Below are 15,766 nucleotides of genomic sequence, written 5' to 3'. Positions count from 1 at the left end.
TAATTGCACACATACAGTAGGCTTTTACAGGAATTTAGAGGTAGGGGCGTTTAGAAGCAGAAAAAAAAACATCACTTGGGTGTTCAAAAGAAGAATGTTTTGGTGCTTGAGCGTTTTTTTTTTTTTATTTATTCCAGTGACCAGAATAAACTAATATAAACTAATAAACTCATAAGTAAATGCCCAAGCACTTGACATGCCTAAGTGCATTTTTAAAATCGCAGCATATGTTATCTTTTTAAGCTGCTTTTCTCCTGCTAAGAGAAAAGCATTTTAAAAAGCCCCACTGTATATAAAGCCTTAATGTGATCTTTCTTCCTACCTCAGTGGATTTGCTAAGTTTAGACTCGTAACAACAAGATCAGACAATATAGTCACACAAGGCACACCAAAGATCGGGGGCAAAGGCTGAGCTGTCACCCTGATCAGTTAGTGTTCAATTCTGAACATATGGATCCAAAAATTGATGAGCTGTACATACAGTTCATATCCCACCAACAAAACTGCGCTAAATACACAGGGATTGCAACAACAAGAACCTTGCTATATAGCACTGGTAGGCCGGTTGGCAGTCTGGTTGGCAGTTGGCAGTAGTCTATTAATATAGGTGATAATATGTTACTAAGTTAGAAACAAAGTCTGTGTAGCATCCCAAGTAGCCCCTGGCTGATTATATTGATGAGGGCTAGGGAAGGGGACTGGGAGGATTTTTCCATAAATGTGAACTTTTACTTTAAGGGACAGTGCTAAATACTCTTTACTGTGATATATTAGTAACTGTATTTTTCAGCATCAAATGAAAGTGCAATAACTGTTTTCTCTGTAGATCCTGGCACATTTCCAGATTCTGTTATGGAAACTTTAATGCTGGTGTTGGCACACTTGTTTGGAAGAGAATACATTCTTTCACAGAAGATGAAATATATGGGTCCTTTCTTCCAATCCAAGGTAGATGTCAATCTTATCTACACATACACGTTTGTTCATATGAGTTCTGTTACCTGGCCTATAATATCACACATTGCTCTGAACTTATATTAGCAACATTTGGCTGATATTGATAGTGATTGTAAATGCTAACATTCTTTAAATAAAACAATAAACATTTCATACTTATCCTGCTCTGTGCAATGGTTTCTGCACAAAGTGGCCCTGAACTTTGTCTTCCCGGTTTCTCCACCAGCGCTCCAAGCTCCTCTTCTCAGGGTGCCCCCATAGCAAGCCACTTTCTATGAGGGCACACCTGCAGGCTGCCTCCCAAGTCTATAGACACAAACAGTGGGGCTTAGCCCTGCCCCCCACTTCCTCCTCTGACATTTGATTTCCATTGGCTCCTGCTGCTGCCTGAGTTCCTGTGAAAAGAGGATGAGAGGAGAGAGAAGACTGCAGCCTTGCACAGTGCTGCATCGCTGACAGGCTCAGGTAAGTGTTTAGAAGAGGGGGAGGGTGGGGGGAGTTAGTGGGGGTTTCTTTACCCTAATGCATTCCCTGCATTAGGGTAAAAATCGCCAAGGCTTTAGAACCACTTTAAAAATTAATGTTTTTTTTTTAAACCCCCCTCCTGAAAACAGTGTGCATGTAAAATGTTAAAAACAATATTTGTAATATCAGGAATGGTAAGTTTCACTGCAACTTTGCAAAAAATTGGGGAATTTAGCTAAAATGCATTGGAGTCAATGGGAAAGTCAAAATCAATCAATAGTATTTTAGGTGTTTTGTAAAGGTGCAATACACTTTAAACTGGTTCCTAAGCACCATGGATGTCCCTGTAAACTATTCTGAACCTGTGTTTGGACCAGAATATAATTCTTAGAGCAACTTTGAAGTGGAGCTCCACCCGAATGGGGAAGCTCCACTTGTCTGCCCCCCCCCCCTCTGCTGCCACCTTTTGGGGGAAGGGAGGAGCGGGTACCTGGTTTTGACAGTTTGCTCCCCTCATTCCCCTGCAGCCTTCTGGGATACTTCTGGTCCAAGAAGACTGTGCTTCACGTATGTGCAATAGGAAACCAGCTGTGAAGCCGCAAGGCTTCAGTGCCGGTTTCCCTTTGTCAAGATGGCGGCGCTAGCACCCGATAGCCGACTGAAGATTCACCTCGGGTGAGAACACCATTGGATGCCTGGACAGGTACACGCCATAATATTAAAAGTCAGCAGCTACAGTATTTATAGCTGCTGACTTTTAATTATTTTGGGGGGAGCCTGGAGCTCCTCTTTAATTATATAAATACTTCTAATGTTAACCATACCTCGAGCACTAGCCCCAATGGCAACCTGAACCCTAAAGATAACCCTCAACAATAAACCTCTTATAAACAAAGTTATTTGCTTGTTAAGATAGTGCTGTAGTGCCTGTTCATCAGCATTTTGTACTAGTTCAAACCTCAAATGCAGATCAATGAAAGTTTTTGCTTGCCTACCATCAAACTTCTGTGTGAATTACAAAACACCTTATGTAGCCAAAATCAAGGGAGCAGCCTTGTTGCTCATCCATTGATAAAGTACAGTGAGTGAGTCTTGTCACCCTTGGACAGGAAGTGTAATATGGCAAGTAGATATGTGTGATTAGTTTCGTACGAATCGAAAATTCGTACGAATTTCCGGAAATTCGTACATTTGTACAAATCCGAAATACAAATTTTTATGCATACGAATTCTGTACGAAATATGAAATTTCGTTTATGAATTTTGGATCCAAATTCATAACGAACATTCGTAATTGTTACGAAAAGTTAACGAACCTAAAAGTTAAAAACCCAGGAAGTCAGCACAGCATAGGGATGGTGGGAGCCCCTCATAATGATAAATTCATCATAACAAAAATTCGTAATTTACGAAAAGTTAATAAACTTAAAAGTTAAAACCCCAGGAAGTCAGCACAGGGATGGTGGGAACCCCTCATAATGGGCACAGCGGGTGTACACTCAGACCCGGGAACTCAGCACAGGGATGGTGGGAACCCCCGATAATGGACACAGCAGGTGTACAGACCTGGGAACTCAGCACAGGGATGGTGGGAACCCTATGGGAATTTCTATGCTTACGAATTTTATACAAAATTTAACTAACGAATTTCGGATCCAAATTCCGTTACAACAGAATCGTGACTGGTGTTTTGTTCACCAATCAGAGGAAGTCAGCACAGCACAGGGATGGTGGGAACCCCTCATAATGATAAATTCATCATAACGAACATTCGTTATTTTTAAGAAAAGTTAACGAACCTAAAGGTTAAAAACCCAGGAAGTCAGCACAGCACAGGGATGGTGGGAGCCCCTCATAATGATAAATTCATCATAACGAACTTTCGTTATTTTGCGAAAAGTTTACGAATCTAACGAAAATTCGTATTTCGTACGAATCCGAATAAGATTTTGGACATGAATTATGAAATACAAATTAATTTTCATATGGAACAAAACAAATTTATTAACAGCACACATGTCTAATGGCAAGCTCACCATATGAAAATAAAGGAAGAAATGGGATTTTTGTACTCACCGGAAAATCTCTTTCTCTGAAGTTCATTGATGGACACAGCAATCTAATCTTGACCTTAGGGTTATATCGCCACCTTTAGGAGAGGACTAGGCAGAACATAACAAAAAAGCAAAAACACACCTCCGCCCAGGGGTCAATCCTATCGGCTATAACCCCTCACTCTGCACCCAGCAGCTCAGTTCGTCAAAAAGCAGTACAAACATAAATAGGAGGGGTGAGTGCCGTGTTCGTCAATGAACTTCAGAGAAAGGGATTTTACGGTGAGTACAAAAATCCCATTTTCTCTTTCGTTCATTGACGGACACAGCACTCTAATCTTGACCTTAGGGACGTCCCCAAGCAGTGTCAAAACGAGGGGTGGGAAGACAGAGAAAATAAACTCTACCCACAACAAAAAGAACTCCTCAACCGAGGAGCCGCAACCTCAGATGGCCGCCCTCAAAACCTTGCGGCCGAAGCATGCATCCGAAGATGCGCCCACATTGACCTTGTAAAATTTGGTGAACGTGTGAACTGACGACCAGCTAGCCACCTTACACACCTGATCAACAGACGCTTGATGCTGGAAGGCCCAGGAAGCGCTAACTGCCCTGGTAGAATGCGCTGTGACGAGAAAAGGAGGCGTCCGCCCCCTTATGGCATAAGCCTGAACAACAATCTTTTTGATCCACCGAGAAATGGTGGCTGCCGAGACCGTCAGGCCCTTCTTTGGGCCAGCCACTGAAACAAACAGAGAATCCGACCTCCGGAAGAGAGCCGTAGCAGACAGATACACCCTCAGAGCCCTGACCACATCCAGAGAATGTAAGGCGACCTCCTTAGGATATGAAGGTCGAGGACATAAGGACGGAAGCACAATGTCCTCATTTAGGTGAAAGGCAGAAACTACCTTTGGCAGGAAAGAAGGCTGTGGGCGCAGCACCGCCTTATCGTTGTGGAGAATCAAATAGAGAGATTTGCATGACAAGACCGCCAACTCAGAGACCCGCCTTGCGGACGTAATAGCCACTAGAAAGACTACTTTTTTGAGAGAGCGTTAGTAAAGGAATCTCTCTAATGTTCTCGAACGGTGGTTTCTGACCACCAGATTCAGATCCCACGGGAGCAGCGGCGGGCGTACCGGAGGAACCACATGCCCAACCCCCTGTACAAACGTACGCACCAATGAGTGCAGCGCCAGAGGCCACTGAAAAATACAGCCAAAGCTGATATCTGCCCCTTAATGGTGCTTAGCGTGAGCTTCTGGTCCACCCCCCACTGCAGAAACAGCAGAATCTTGGAGACAGAGTATGAACGCGGATGCCACCCCATCTCCTCACACAGAGAGATGTAGGCCTTCCAGGTGCGACGATAAATCTTCCTGGAAGAAGACTTCCGTGCCCTCAACATTGTGGAAATCACTGAAGTCGATAGCCCTCGGTCCCTCAGCACCTGGCTTTCAACAGCCATGCCCTTAAAGTCAGTGACGGTAAAGCAGGGTGAAGTATCGGACCTTGAGACAGAAGGTCCTCCTGCACCGGCAGCCGCCAAGGAACATCCGCCACCATTCGTACTATGTCGGCATACCAAGGACGTTGAGGCCAGTCTGTGGCAATCAGAATTACTAGAATTCCCTCGGCCTCTACTCTGCGCAGCAGACAAGGAAGAAGCCTGGAGGCGGAAAGGCATAAATGAGCCGGTAATGAGCCCATGGAGCTACCAACGCGTCTGCCACGTCTGCCCAGGGATCTCTTGACCTGGCCACAAACCTCTGTACCTTCCGATTGAGCCGAGAGACCAGGAGCTGAAACACTTCCGGATGCAGTGACCATTCCCCCTGGTCCAGCAAGTGCCGACTTCGGTAGTCTGCCTGCCAGTTTACTACGCCCGGAATGTACACGGCTGACAGGGCCGTCACGCGCCGCTCTGCCCACTGCAGGATGTAAGAAACCTCCAGCGCTGCTGCAGAGCTCCTTGTTCCTCCCTGATGACTGACATATGCCACCGCCGTGGCGTTGTCTGACTGGATCCTGACCGGATGACCCTGCAGCCTCTGCGACCACGTGGAGAGGCATCACCTGATTGCCCGTAGTTCCAGAATATTGATCGACAGACGGAATTCCTCCTGCGTCCAATGACCCTGAGCCGACTGGATGCCCGGAATCCCCCCCCAGCCCGACAGGCTGGCGTCCGTCGTGATCACCGTCCAATGCAGAGGAAGGAACGATTTCTTGGACCTTCCTCAGCCACCAGAGAAGTGAAGCCCTGGCTAGACAACTCACCCGGATTTGGCAGTCCAGGGATGTCGGAGGTTTGTCCCATCTGGACAGAATCTCTTTCAGTAAGATCCGAGTGTGGAATCGAGCATATGGTACCGCCTCGAAAGTAGCTACCATGAGGCCCAGAATTCGTATGCAAAAAGGTAGCGACGACCACCTGCGGGACATCAGTAACCGCACTGCGGAGTGGAGAGTCTGCAGCTTGCTTGAAGGAAGAAAGACTCTCGCCTTTGAGGAGTCCAAAATCAACCCCAACTCCAGACTCTGGGTCGGTAGCAACACCAACTTCTGGAGATTCAACACCCAGCCAAACTGCTGAGTTTGCATGGTGATCGCCAGATCCTCCCTCAGTTCTGAGGCAGAAGCTGCTCTCAGGAGGAGATCGTCCAGGTAACCTACGATCGCGATCCCTCATTGTCTCAGCAACCCCAGAACCGGAGCCAACACCTTGGTGAAGACCCTTGGCGCTGTTGCTAAGCCAAAAGGAAGAGCCACAAATTGATAGTGCGCGTCTCCGACTGCAAATCGCAGGAACCTCTGGTGCCTGACGCATATGGGAACATGCAAGTATGCGTCCTTGATGTCCTTGACGCCAGGAAATCCCCCTGAGGCAGTGCAGCAACCACGGAACAAATCGACTCCATCCTGAACCTCCGAACCTTCACAAAGCAATTAAGGGCCTTGAGATCCAAGACCGGACAGACCCCTTCCTTCTTTGGGACTACAAACAGATTGGAGTAGAACCCCTGAAACCTTTCCGACGTCGGTACAGGCACTATCACCCCACGGAGAAGCCAGTCCTGTACTGCCCCCAACAGGGCCACCCGATGAGACGGAAGGAGATGAAGGTTGGAGGGAAAAAATCTGTCTGGCGGACAAGAAAGAAATTCTATCTTGTAGCCTGACAACACCAGCTCGCAGACCCACTGGTCGGAAAAAAGTGAATTCCACCAGTCTGCAAACCCCCAAAGGCGACCCCCCACCCGATCGTCGGGTGGGGCAGACCTTCATGCGGAGGCTGAGTTGTTCGCAGGATTGTTAGGCTTGCGATACCCGGGACGCTTCTGTCCCTCAGGGGACCCTTTGTTGGACTGGGAACGCTTATTCGCCGAGACGGGCGAACGAAAAAGCCGCTTCTGAGTGGAAAAGGAGGGCCCTTGCCTACGGCGTGGCTCCTTACCCTTTCTAGACTGTGGGAGCAAAGTACTCTTTCCCCCAATAACATCTTTAATAATGTCATCCAGAGAGGCGCCAAACAGCCTCCCACCTTGGAAAGGCAAGTCCACCAGCGCTTTCTTAGATGTCTGGTCCGCAGACCAACATTTGAGGGCTGTTTGTGCTCAGAGACAGAGACTTACTATTGCACTCTGTGTCGCTACTGATCTCAGAACTGCATAACTTACTCCTGAAATCTGTAATAGTGACACAGAGGTCAGTGCTGATGCAAAGTTCAGGGGTTAGCAGTGCGTGACACAGCGTTTGGGGGTAAGCAATAAGTGACACAGAATTCAGGGGCCAGCAAGAAGTGACACAGAGTTCAATAGTAAGTGATGCAGAGTTCAGCGGTCAATAGTAACACATAGTTCAGGGGTCAGCAGTATGTGTTGCAGAGTTCAGGGGTATGTGTGCAGAGTTCAGGGGTATGTGTGCAGAGTTCAGGGGCATGTGTGCAGAGTTCAGGGGTCATCAGTAAGTAATGCAGAGTTCAGGGGTCAGCAGCAGGTGATGCAGAGTTCAGGGGTCAGCAGTAAGTGACAGAATTCAGGGGCTAGCAAAAAGTGACATAGAGGTCAGTGATGAAGAGTTCAGAGGTCAGTAGTAACACAGAGTTTAGGGGTCAGGAGTGTGTGTTGCAGAGTTCAGGGGTCAGCAGTAAGTGATGCAGAGTTCAGAGGTCAGTAATGATTTAAGGGTTAGTAATAAATGATAGAGTTCAGTGATCAGTAGTAAGTGACACAAAGATCAGGGGTCAGTAGAAGGTAAGTCACCTACTACTAACCCCTGAACAAGTGCCTCAACTTCTTATGTTGAGTCCTGGCCCCTCCAATATACCTCGGCAAATACATTGCTGTACATTTCCTTTTTGACACTGTCTCATTCTATACTCTGACTCTTTGCCGCAGCCTGCGCAGCTGCATTTTATCATTCACTGCCCAGGGGGATTTATAGGTGTGCTTACAGGCCCACTGCTTTCATAAAACACCCCTGGGTAATATAATAGTCTTTTGAGAGTTTTACCCTTCTGTAGAGTGGTAATTCTGCTTTAGCACAGAACTCAAGGAAAATAAAATGTATTGATTCATAATCATTTAACAAAAGTTGCTTCAGCATGGATTTTGTTTGTGCAGGTCTTTCTTGAGAAACTACCAGATGATTTTGCTGCTGTCGTGGAAGAACACAACAGGAAAGTTGCATTAATATTTGGTCAGTGTATTCTGACAGCTTCTAAACTGGCAGATACAGAGAAGGAATATCAACTTCCTCTCTCAGAGATCAGTAAGTGATAATGTATAATCATTGATCATTTAGGAATGCATGTAGTGTTTTGTATTGTAGTGTTTAAGAACTCCCATTGCATGAGACCCACAATAGGTAAGCAGAGGTAGTCTTTAAATGCTGCTCAATCCATTGGCACCTTGGAAACCTCTCCACGATAACACACCACAGAAGACAACAAAGAAAAATCTCTTTATATCTAGCCTGTAAGATTTTGTCAACATTTCTTTGGTAAACTTTGAATGCTTTGGTAAACTTTGCATACTGTTATGGTATTCATGTTTGAGCTTTGCTCATACTTTGTCATATAGTAGTATAATGCCATCTTGTGATATTTGAGAGGGCCCACATAAGTAATGCACAACATGAGGCAGCCAGAAGAGAATAAATAAAGTATGTACACCATCTTCAGATGAGGATAGCACCAAAGTTGTTAGGACAACTCACATAACCCCTCCCACCCCCCAGCAATCCTCTGTTTTTCGCTAGCATTCTAGGCTGCCCATACATGAGTCTTATGCCGCGTACACACGAGCGGACTTTCTATCCTACTTGGTCCGGCACACTTTCCGACGGACTTTGTCCGCCAGGTGCGCCGGACTTTAAAACGGACGGACTTGCCCACACACGCCGGGACTTTCCGGCGGGCTAAGTCCGCCCGTCTTTCCGACGGACTTTCGCCGGAGTTCCGGCAGACTTTCAGAATGAACGGACTTGCCCACACACGGACAAGTCCGTTCATTTTGAACGTGACTCAGGTGCGACGGGACTAGAAAAGGATGTCAATCTTGCCGCTTTTATCGGCGAGATTGACACCTTACTAGCCCCGTCGCGGGGCATACCAGGCCCTTAGGTCTGGTATGGATTATAAAGGGGAACCCCGCTACGCCGAAAAAACGGCGTGGGGTCCCCCTAAAATCCATACCAGACCCCGATCCGAGCACGCAGCCTGGCCGGTCAGGAAAGGGGGTGGGGACGAGCGAGCGCCCCCCCCCTCCTGAACCGTACCAGGCCGTATGCCCTCAACATGGGGGTGGGTGCTTTGGGGGAGGGGGGCGCCCTGCGCCCCCCCCCCCAAAGCACCTTGTCCCCATGTTGATGAGGACAAGGGCCTCTTCCCGACAACCCTGGCCGTTAGTTGTCGGGGTCTGCGGGCGGGGGCTTATCGGAATCTGGGAGCCCCCTTTAATAAGGGGGCCCCCAGATCCCGGCCCCCCACCCTATGTAAATGAGTATGGGGTACGTGGTACCCCTACCCATTTACCTAGGAAAAAAGTGTAAGTAATAAAACACACTACACAGGTTTTTAAAATATTTTATTAAACAGCTCCGGGGGGGGGATCTTCCTCCGGCTTCGGGGGTCTTCTTCCGGCTTCGGGGGTCCCTCCGCTTCATCTTCTCCCGGCGTCCGGTTGGTTCTTCTCCGCTCTCTTCTCCCGGTGTTCCTGTTCTTCGGCCGGCTCCTCTGCTGTCTTCAAGTAGCTCTCTTGCCAGCAGAGGTCCGGACTTCTGGGCTTCTCTTCCCCAGATGTTGACACGACGCTCTCTCCTGCTGGACTGCTCTCCGAGGGCTGCGTTGTGACTTATATAGGTGGAGACCCCGCCCCCTTTTGATGTCACAGTCCCTGGGCATGCTGGGACTGTGACGTTTTAGGGGGCGTGGTCACTGGGTGATGTTGACCACGCCCCCTAAAACGTCACAGTCCCAGCATGCCCAGGGACTGTGACATCAAAAGGGGGCGGGGTCTCCACCTATATAAGTCACAACGCAGCCCTCGGAGAGCAGTCCAGCAGGAGAGAGCGTCGTGTCAACATCTGGGGAAGAGAAGCCCAGAAGCCCAGAAGCCCAGAAGTCCGGACCTCTGCTGGCAAGAGAGCTACTTGAAGACAGCAGAGGAGCCGGCCGAAGAACAGGAACACCGGGAGAAGAGAGCGGAGAAGAACCAACCGGACGCCGGGAGAAGATGAAGCGGAGGGACCCCCGAAGCCGGAAGAAGACCCCCGAAGCCGGAGGAAGATCCCCCCCCGGAGCTGTTTAATAAAATATTTTAAAAACCTGTGTAGTGTGTTTTATTACTTACACTTTTTTCCTAGGTAAATGGGTAGGGGTACCACGTACCCCATACTCATTTACATAGGGTGGGGGGCCGGGATCTGGGGGCCCCCTTATTAAAGGGGGCTCCCAGATTCCGATAAGCCCCCGCCCGCAGACCCCGACAACCAACGGCCAGGGTTGTCGGGAAGAGGCCCTTGTCCTCATCAACATGGGGACAAGGTGCTTTGGGGGGGGGGCGCAGGGCGCCCCCCTCCCCCAAAGCACCCACCCCCATGTTGAGGGCATGCGGCCTGGTACGGTTCAGGAGGGGGGGGGGCGCTCGCTCGTCCCCACCCCCTTTCCTGACCGGCCAGGCTGCGTGCTCGGATCGGGGTCTGGTATGGATTTTAGGGGGGACCCCACGCCGTTTTTTTCGGCGTAGGGGCTTCCCTTTATAATCCATACCAGACCTAAGGGCCTGGTATGCCCCGCGCTCGCCGCAATAGGAAAATGTGTTTTTCCTATTGCAGCGAGCGTGAGATGCAATACCCTGCCCTCGTGTTGTATCTGGTCCGTCACCAGCCTACACACGAGCGGGCTTTCCGTCGGAGCAGCACACACACGAGCGGACTTTCCGCCCGAAACTGAGTCCGGCGGAAAGATTTAGAACTTTCTTCAAATCTAGGTCCGGCGGGCTTTTGGGAAAAAGTCCGCCGGAAAAGTCCGCCGGTGCCTACACACGGGCGGATTGTCCGGCACACTCTGGTCCGCCGGACCAAGTATGCCGGAAAGTCCGACCGTGTGTACGCGGCATTAGTTACTCAATTACCCTATTCATACACTCGATGTAGGAACCCCCCCCAGGGTTAATTTATTTTGACAGCAGGTAGACTTCCCCACATCAGAATACACTGATCAGCACCACCGGCGTCAGCTGGCGGCGTTGATCTAGAGAACATTTTCCAACAGGCTGGTTAGATCGATAGATCAACTTGTGTACAACCAGCCTGCCTATAAATGGATTGAAATTTTTTGATGATTCAATGAGCTGTCAAAAGTGCTTAAATAACTGAGGGTTTAATATTACTTTAAGCTTAGATGCCTAGACCAAGTTTAACTACATCAGTATGCATCTGACAATAACTATTTTGTTTAACAAAGGGTCAGAGAACTAGGAACACATACATTTGCACATCCCTAGTATTTTTTTTTTTCCACAATCAAGATTTATTGAAAGTATATAAAAGTATACAGTATGACATTGTAGCATATATCTAATAGGGCACATGAATAATTATGTCAGTTTACATGAATGGTGATGATCAATTTACAGTGTACATCAATAAAGTAATAGTTTAATGTTTCATGTTAATTAATATTCTTTCATCAAGGAGCATTTTGTAATTGCACTTATTTACATCCTGCATTATTGTAACATTTGGGTCATTTTTTAGATCTTTCAGGCAAGGAGTGCATGAATTCAGGGTTGGTGCATCATCTGATGTCACGCTCTGAAGGAAAAAGTGGAATATCACCATTTGCCTGTCTTTCGGGAAACACTGATCATGACTTGATGACAATGAAAAATATAAACAGTGTAAGTAGAAAAACTTGGGGATACATTGTTCATTCACAGTATACTTTTTGGTTTTATGTAAGTTCACTTTCACACAGGCTTTCTGATCAGGTCCGCCTGTCCATTTTTTAGGTGGACCTAATAGGAAACTCCATGCGGCCCTATGGACAGTTGGATGTAAATGGACTTTTATCTGTTTACATCCAGCTACCTCAGAGTCTATTCAGGTCAGAAAAAAAAACAAAAAGGACCTTGCAGACCTAAACGCAATGGATCGGATGTAGCCTAATGTAAATGGACAACTGAGTCCGCTTACACGTGGCTGCCCATTTCTTTCTCGAACATCACGGGACACAGAGCCACAGTAATTACTAATGGGTTATATAGGGTATCACTGGTGATTGGACACTGGCACACCCTATCAGGAAGTTCAACCCCCTATATAATCCCTCCCTTTGCAGGGATACCTCAGTTTTTACGCCAGTGTCTTAGGTGATGGCTCAGAAGCTCAGGGATCCTGTAGATAAAAAGATGGAATCCCTATTGAAGGATGTTTTTTCCTTAGCCGGTTCAGTGGCTCAACCTCCAGTAGCAGCGATTGAAGTCTGTCAGTACTTAAGAGACCATGTTAAGCAGGTCATCAAAGTATTACCTGAACAGCAGGCCCAGGGGTTTGCTAACCTTCCAGCAGCCTTATGCTTTGTGGTTGACGCCATTAGAGATTCTATCGTGCAAACCTCCCGTCTTTCACTGGGGTTGGTGCATATAAGTAAAATCCTATGGTTGAAAAATTGGTCAGCCGAAGCACCATGTAAGAAGCTCCTAGCGGGGTTTCCATTTCGTGGTGATAGGTTGTTTGGAGAGGACTTGGATAACTATATCAAGAGAATGTCTTGTGGGAAAAGCACTCTCTTACCTGTTAAGAAGAAGAGTAAGCGTCCCTCTTTCAAACGTACTCTTTCCCCAGCGCCGGGGGCTTCAGCCTCCAGGCAGTCTCAACGGCCGCCTTCATCTGGGTCCAGAGACAAGAGTAAACCCCAGGGACAAAAGAAGTCCTGGGGGAAGAAGCCTACTAGGCAAAACACTAAGACCTCTGCATGAGGGGGCGCCCCCGCTCACTCGAGTGGGGGGAAGACTGCGACAGTTCTCAGGGCTCTGGCAGGAGGATTTCCAGGACAGATGGGTAATCTCCACGGTAACCTTAGGGTACAAGCTGGAGTTTCAGGAATTTCCCTCTCCTCGGTTCCTCAGATCAAGTGTTCCCAGAGATCCAGAGAAGAAGCAGTCGCTCCTTCTAGCGTTAGAGCGACTTTTGTCGCAGGAGGTCATTATGATGGTTCCCGCAAAGGACCAGGGATTGGGCTTCTATTCCAACCTTTTTACGGTCCAAAAACCAAATGGAGATGTCAGACCCATTCTGGATTTAAGGGATCTGAACTGATTCTTAAGGATTCAGTCCTTCCGCATGGAATCAGTCCGGACAGTAGTCCCTACCCTGCAGGGAGGAGAATTTCTGGCATCAATAGACATCAGAGATGCATATCTGCATGTGCCCATTTTTCCTGCTCATCAGAAGTTTCTGCGCTTCGAGGTAGGAGGGTGCCATTTCCAGTTTGTGGCTCTTTTGGGATAGCCACTGTACCTCGAGTGTTCACAAAGGTCTTGGCCCCTCCTCTGGCCAGACTAAGGGCTCAGGGTATAGCTGTCATAGCATACCTAGACGACCTACTATTGATAGACCGGTCGGTAGCCTCCTTGAACGGGAATTTGAGATCCACAGTCAAGTATCTGGAACACCTAGGTTGGATCCTCAACCTAGAAAAATCTTTCCTAAAACCAGTAAGAAGACTGGAGTATTTAGGTCTGATCATAGATACAAGCCAGGAGAAAGTATTTCTACCTCAGGCAAAGATCACTGCTTTAAGGGAGCTGATTCTGGCAGTCAGGACCAAGAAGGGTCCTTCTGTCCGCCTTTGTATGAGGCTGCTAGGGAAGATGGTGTCTTCATTCGAAGCAGTTCCCTATGCTCAGTTTCATTCAAGAATGCTGCAACACAGTATTCTGTCAACCTGGAACAAGAAGGTTCAGGCATTAGACTTTCCAATGCACCTGTCGGATGCGGTGCGTCAGAGCCTCAATTGGTGGCTCATACCCGAAAACCTGCAGAAGGGGAAATCCTTTCTACCGGTTACCTGGACGGTGGTAACAACAGATGCCAGTCTGTCAGTTTGGGGAGCAGTTCTGGAACAGTCTGCGGTCCAGAGGATATGGTCCAAGACAGAGAGGACCTTACCCATCAACATTCTGGAGATCCGGGCGGTATATCTAGCCCTAAAAGCCTGGACTCTCAGGTTACAGGGCTGCCCGGTCAGGATCCAGTCCGACAATGCCACAGCAGTGACTTATGTCAATCATCATAGGAGGCACCCGGAGCCGAGCTGCTCAAAAGGAGGTGAACCAGATCCTAGTCTGGGCAGAGATGCATGTGCCATGCATATCGGCAGTTTTTATTCCAGGGATAGAGAACTGGCAGGCGGACTATCTAAGTCGCCAGCATTACTCCCAGGGGAATGGTCTCTACACCCCGACGTCTTTTGGGCCATATGCCAAAGATGGGGGGTCCCAGATGTAGATCTCTTTGCATCCCGATTCAACAAAAAGATAGACAGATTTGTGGCAAGGACGAGGGATCCTCTTGCATGCGGGATGGATGCGTTGGTGATTCCGTGGCATCAGTTCTCACTGATTTATGCATTCCCGCCTATTCTGCTACTGCCACGACTCCTTCGCAGGATCAAGCAGGAAAGGAAGTCGGTGCTTGGCCCAGAAGGACTTGGTATGCAGAAATAGTAAGGATGACGGTGGTTTCCCCGTGGACCCTACCGGTACGCTCAGACCTGTTATCTCAAGGTCCAGTGTTCCATCCTGCCTTACAAACGCTAAATTTGATGGTTTGGCTATTGAGACCCACGTTCTGAAGAGTCGTGGGCTCTCAGGTCCTGTCATATCTACCTTGATCAATGCAAGGAAGCCAGCTTCCAGGATGATTTATCATAGAGTCTGGAAAGCTTATGTATCCTGGTGTGAGTCCAGAGGTTGGCATCCCAGGAAATATGTCATAGGTAGAATTCTTGATTTTCTACAATTAGGATTAGAGATGAAGCTGGCCTTGAGTACCATCAAGGGCCAGGTCTCTGCTTTATCAGTATTATTTCAGCGGCCACTTGCTTCGCATTCTTTCGGTCCGAAGCTATATGCAGGGGGTGATGCATCTTAATCCTCCGGTTAAAGCGCCCCTAAACCCCTGGGACTTGAACTTGGTCCTGGCTGTGTTACAGAAACAGCCTTTTGAACCAATAAGTCAGATTCCTTTGGTCTTGTTGACAAGAAAGTTATTTTTTCTGGTGGCCATCTCTTCTGCTAGAAGAGTTTCAGAATTAGCAGCCCTTTCCTGTAAGGAGCCTTATTTGATTATACACAAGGATAGAGTGGTACTGCGCCCTCATCCTAGTTTTTTACCGAAGGTGGTTTCTGATTTTCATTTAAACCGAGACATTGTTCTGCCTTCCTTTTTTCCAGATCCCTGTTCTCCGGAAGAGAGATCTCTACATTCGTTGGATGTAGTAAGAGCAGTTAAGGCCCATCTCGGGGCAACTGCTCAGATCCGCAAGACGGATGTTTTGTTTGTGCTGCCAGAGGGTCCCAATAGAGGACAGGCAGCGTCAAAAGCTACCATTTCTAAATGGATTCGACAATTGATCATTCAAGCTTACGGTTTGAAACAGAAGATTCCTCTGTTTCAGATCAGGGCACATTCCACAAGGGCTATTGGTGCTTCTTGGGCAGTGCATCACCGGGCCTCTATGGCTCAAATCTGCAAGGCCGCAACCTGGTCTTCAGTTC

At 48.0% G+C, this 15,766-nt stretch overlaps 1 protein-coding gene across 2 annotated transcripts in view; it reads left to right on the top strand.

Annotated features, from left to right (window-relative positions):
• Nucleotides 1-15,766, top strand: part of LOC141113183 (probable ATP-dependent RNA helicase DDX60) — a 340,633-nt gene that overhangs the window by 261,065 nt on the left and 63,802 nt on the right. For both annotated transcript variants that reach the window (XM_073606131.1, XM_073606122.1), the window contains exons 33-35: nucleotides 827-948; nucleotides 8,105-8,252; nucleotides 11,742-11,884. In XM_073606131.1, the coding sequence (XP_073462232.1) occupies nucleotides 827-948; nucleotides 8,105-8,252; nucleotides 11,742-11,884 (413 nt within the window). The remainder of the gene's footprint in view (nucleotides 1-826; nucleotides 949-8,104; nucleotides 8,253-11,741; nucleotides 11,885-15,766) is intronic.

This window comes from Aquarana catesbeiana, linkage group LG01, assembly GCF_042186555.1.
Source record: "Aquarana catesbeiana isolate 2022-GZ linkage group LG01, ASM4218655v1, whole genome shotgun sequence".
Lineage (NCBI taxonomy): Eukaryota > Metazoa > Chordata > Amphibia > Anura > Ranidae > Aquarana > Aquarana catesbeiana.
The sequence above is the reverse complement of the archived record's forward strand: the minus strand, read 5'-3'. Positions and strand labels throughout refer to the sequence as shown.